The sequence below is a fragment of the Limulus polyphemus genome, unplaced genomic scaffold (assembly GCF_000517525.1).
Source record: "Limulus polyphemus unplaced genomic scaffold, Limulus_polyphemus-2.1.2 Scaffold273, whole genome shotgun sequence".
Lineage (NCBI taxonomy): Eukaryota > Metazoa > Arthropoda > Merostomata > Xiphosura > Limulidae > Limulus > Limulus polyphemus.
In genome coordinates, this window is record NW_013665883.1 from 431,604 (window position 1) to 437,020 (window position 5,417).

Sequence of the window (5,417 nt, forward strand, 5' to 3'; positions counted from 1 at the left end):
ATATATTATTATTATTATTATATTAAAAACTCTCAAAAGATGTACTGTAGTAAAACTTTTTTTATTTGTACCTGTAATTATTAGTGTGGTTTCTAAATCTAAAATATTAACCAAAATAGTTTGTAATTATTTTGTATTTAATTTTAATTATTATATCAGTTTAATTCTAATGGATTTTGTTATAGTAATAGTTAGAATTAGTATTATTATAATAGTTAGGAAAAATTATTACAGGTCAGTGGTTTTCTAAATATTGATTTCTAGAAGTAGATCTTGGGTCTTAATGAAGGTTTCTCAATGTTGCTGTATTTAATAACTATAAACTTTCAAAAGTTGTTTTTTAGCCATGACAGAGAGATTCATAGTCCTGTTGGATTTAATATTTATTTACTGTTAGTAGTAGTTTTGGGTATCAACATATGAAATTCTTTAGTCCTTTTGGAATTTATTAATTGTAAATTAGTAGTAGTTTTTGGGTGTTAACAAGTAAAATAACTTGAGGTAAACATAAAAGTTATGACGGATTTTGTAAGTTACTTAAAACAATAGTGTTAGCATCTTAAACAATACTTTACGAATGGGTAAGAAATAATATAATAGAAATGTTTTCATGGTTTTAACTAAAAATATATGTAATCCTGGTAGATTTTGTAACTTAACTGCTCAAAGACTTGACCATACAGCTTTTGATACTCATGTTACATGGACATCACAGTAAGTTTTTTTTTTACAGTAGCTAGTTAGGTTATATGCTCACATTTTATTATCTGCATTTAACTTCTGTATTTGTTACTTTTGATGGTTTTCAAACAACCACATAATAATATGGTTCTTTCAATCTGAAGACATCTGTTCATGGTCAACATATAATTTTAGAATTGTGTCTTTGAATTTGAAGCATGATGAGCTAGAAGCTTTAATTTACATTAATAGTGCTTGGGTCTCTATTATATGTAAGAGAGTTAAAGAGACAGATAGGTTTTGTAGATAATTATTTTTAATAAGTACAGGGTTTCCACAAAGGGAATTTATGCGTTACTGAATATCAAAATCTACCCTAATGAGATGAAAGATTCAATTTTTAACATTTTATTTTAACATATATTAAATACAGTTTGTGAAGTATTTTTTCCTCTTATATTTAATGCTAAGCCACTTATTACTAATATAGGATAGATGTTTTTTATAGACTATTCTTTGATTAACATATACGATCAGTTCCAACAGTGGCTGAATATGCAACTATGGAGTAAAAGTAAAAGAAAAAAACGTTTATTCTAGTAAAAGAACAAATAAATATACTTGAGTTGGAAACAAGTTGTTAACTCTATTGCAGTAGGCAAAATGTTCTTTGTCTTTTATTACTTTAAGTAACTTGGTAATTAGGCTAGGATGAAAATAGAAATTATTAATAATGCTACTAGTTTGATTTTCCTGAGCAGTTTTGAGAAATATAGGAAGCTGCCTGTATTAAATCCTGGATGCACATAAATAGTATAGATCATTCCTTTTTTTCTGTAATGCTGCAGGTAATATGTTTTCTCTTGCTGAGAAGCAGTAATTTATAAAAACAATTTTTTCAGTAGGAAAAACATTGTTTTACTTTCATCAGTTGTTGTAAGATTTTTTTTTTCTCCATATCTTAGGTACAGCTAATTAGTGAAAAACACATACACATAATGAATCAAAGGAAAAAAAAGAAATGTCTTGTTTTATAAACTTACCAAAAAAAGTCAGGCTAAACATTGTTCTTGATAAAGTATTACTATTTCCTTCATTTAGTAAAAATGCATTTCAGTCTTATTGAGAAAGTGTATTTATAATACAAAGAAGGAAAGTAAATATGATGCTAAAAGTATGCAGTTAATAGCTTATTTCTGAAATTTCGTGACTAAAACAATTAAGTAATCTATATGAACATACTTTGATTATGAATCCACAAAACCTAAATTCAGGATAATATTTGAACTCTTAACTTTTTTTTTGCATGTAGAGTCATTTTTAAAAGTTTCTTTTTTTATGTTTTATTGTTTTTCTTATTAAATGATTTGTGAACCTTAAAACTGATTAATATGAAATTAAACTACAATTGTTTCTTAACTTGTAAGATAATATCACTCCGATATTAAGATTTTCAGTTTGGTGTCTGGACTTGTGTTGTTTTGTTAGGAATTCTGTTCCGGTATTTCTCAGCAAGTTAACTTTGTAGCTAACTTGTCAATTTTTCTCTTTCTGATAGGTTGGTGAAGGTCGGGCTCTATACAACCTTGGAAATGTGTATCATGTTAAAGGTAAACACATGGCTCGCTTAGGTCAGCAGGACCCAGGAGAGTTTCCTGAAGAGGTGAAGGTGTGCCTAGAAAAAGCAGTGGAGTACTATGAGTAAGTTGTGTATTTTGTTAGATAATTTTTTCATGTTTAAGAATAGTCATAGTTTGTACTAAAAAATAAATATTTGTGTTGTATCTTGTTATAAAAACTAACAAAAAAATGAAAGCTTCAAACTTATATTTGTTAATAATGAAGATGAAGACGGTTGACAAAACACAAAACGTTTTATTTACAAGGTTTCAACTTTTCAAAACACTTGTTCCATCGTCAAGAAAATCTGGAAAAAGTGTTACAAAGATATTTGTGAACTAAAACTATAGTATCATTAATCATTAGATAACTTAGTTATTGAGTAGAGTAGTAAACGGAAGGATAAAACAAAAAAGATTATAGATTTATAGCAAAACAGTAGTGGATGGTCAGTTCTGTTCGATACTCCTAAATGTTCACAGACTAGTTTTCGAGTGGAACATCTAGGAGTATCGAACAGAACTGACCAACCACTCATCCATCCATTCATGGGCTGAAACCATGATTCACAACATTTCATTTAACGATTTCTCTGTCATTACTACAGGATATTCAGACCTTGAAAGTTTACTCGTAGCTAAAGACTGTCCTACTCTTAACGACTTACAAATCTCTCTTGATCTAAAAATTATTCTAAGTTTACACACTTAAAACTCAACTGTTTTGCAATATATTTATAATTGTTTTTGTTTTATCCTTCCATTTACTACTTTACTCAATAACTAAGTTAACTACTGATTAATGATACTATAGTTTTAGTTAAATATATTTGTAACACTATTTTCAAATTTTGCTGAAGATAGAATAAGTATATTTTGAAACATTCTAACCTTGTAAATAAAATGTTTTGTGTTTTGTCAACTGTCTTCATCTTCATTATTAGCCTTCGTTTCCTTATCATGAATCCATTGCCAGTGTTGTATTTGTAAATTTGAACTATATCCTTAAAAATAATTTTTTTTCATCATAAGTTTAGTTTTTGTTTTTTTATCCAAAGACCAGATCAGACACAATCTCTCTTATAATAACCTTCTGTTGCACAAGTAACATCATTTGAATTATTATTTTTTTTTTGTCAACTTTCAAAAACATAACAACTTAGGTTTATGGTAAAACAATGGTTAGATGCATAATTTAAAAACATTGGATAGAAAAAAGATCATTGCTTTGTACTCATCGTTATACTGTAGGTTGTTTGGCTTGTAGATTATTGTTAGTTTATTACGGCAGAGAAAAAGTGGGTAGAGTAATATTACAAAATCTCGGTGACCTTTCTTAAAGCTCCTGCACCAAAACTAGTTCTTTTTTGCTTAGTTTATCTAATTATTATTTCTGACTCATTACTTTTAAGTAACGTTATTGTGTGTTTTTTTATCAAAGTTTTTATTTTCAATTATCTCTAAACTTTTGGTGTGAGTCAACTGACAATCCATTTGGGGAATTTTAAACTACATCATTATAGATCAGTCTTTCCTTTATAATCGAAATGTTACAATGTAATACTTGTCAAAAGCTTTTAAAACATTTTTAAATAACAAAATTAGTAATTATTATTGTAGAAATCTATCTTTTGTAGTAAGTAATATTTTGTATTTTTACCTTCCAGACAAAATATGATGCTAATGAAAGAGCTAGGTGACAGATCTGCACAAGGACGTGCCTGTGGAAACCTGGGAAATACGTACTATCTATTAGGAAACTTTGCTCAAGCTGTTTCGTTTCATCAAGAGGTTGGTGCTGTTGCATACGTCCTGGTTATTAGAGTATTTTTTAAGGATAAATGCATATAAAAGATATTTTGATATATGTAGCTTCTTTTGTATCACATTCATACTAATAAATGTATGAGGTTGTGTGTTCTCTTGCTTATTAGTCAGTTTCTGAGAATATAAAAGAGGATTGTTGTGATCTTTGTGTATTTTTGCTATCCTCAAAGCAACTAAAGAAAGAGTAATATCTTTAGATTTTGTGAATTTATGCTTACTTATGGTCAATAAAAACAACCCGAAGATAAACCTAACAACTGTACCATAATTTGTCTTTATCTAAGAATTATATTAACCTCTTATTACTTTTTAAAAGTATGTCAATAGCTTCTGTCATGCCTTATATTCTAAAGTGATTCTTAAAATAACTATCAGAAGATATAACTCATATTTGTGTTTTATTTTTTATTATATCTGTAAGCTGGGATACTGTAATAAATATTTACAATGCTAGAAAAACTTATCACATCACCAAATTTTTTTCACACTTTTCTCTGTTCCTTTAATTTTTTTATGAGATTGTGCTTTGTTGAAATTCCAGAACTAGTGTAAAATGGTTATGGATATTGTGTGATGTAAGCTGATGCATATGTCATTCATCCAGACACACACATACATCTTTATTAACAGGTAAACTGTCAAAAACATTTTACAGCAGATGAACGACAAATACAAAAATGTTTTCTGAGTGCCCTCAGAGATTGTTTCTTGTTTTAATATTTGGTTGTATCCCCTCTGAACTTGATAACTGCTTGAAATTGTCCTGTCATAGAGTGCACAAGGGAATGAATGTAGGCAGGTGTGAATTCATGATGCATCTAATATACTAATGTGTTAAGATTCATTGTAATAAGTGGTGACAGTGACAAATATGTTTTAACTTTTTTATTTAACAAAAAATAAAAGTTTTGTTATCCAGAGGCAGGGATTCTGATAATGATTTTGTATTGTAAGGCTTAAAATTTTATGAACTATGATTAAGTACTTGAATCATCCACCAGAAAGATAACATTTGGTAATTTATAGTGCAAGACTGCTTTAACATACTATACTTTGAACAAAGTTGGGGTATTTTACTGTAAAACATCTTCACAAATGACGTAATTTTTATAAACTTTTTGTGTATTAGACTTAATAATAAGACAGTTTTATGTACAAGAGTACACGTGATTAAGTTTGTAAAGTAAAGGACTGAATGTTGTATTATGTCCATTGTTTACTTCACACTTCTGTTTTAATAAGTTGAGCTTCCTTCCTTTATGAATTACTAGCTGAGTTATCTGGCATTGC

The 5,417-nt window shown here is 28.4% G+C and overlaps 1 protein-coding gene across 4 annotated transcripts in view; it reads left to right on the forward strand.

Annotated features, from left to right (window-relative positions):
- LOC106456939 (G-protein-signaling modulator 2-like) overlaps window positions 1-5,417 on the forward strand; it is a 56,801-nt gene that overhangs the window by 18,775 nt on the left and 32,609 nt on the right. For all 4 annotated transcript variants that reach the window (XR_002610040.1, XM_013916317.2, XM_022382735.1 and 1 more), the window contains exons 4-5: window positions 2,240-2,382; window positions 3,968-4,091. Coding sequence is in view for 3 of the 4 variants with exons in the window: in XM_013916317.2 (XP_013771771.1) it covers window positions 2,240-2,382; window positions 3,968-4,091 (267 nt within the window). In the remaining variant the exon portion in view is untranslated. The remainder of the gene's footprint in view (window positions 1-2,239; window positions 2,383-3,967; window positions 4,092-5,417) is intronic.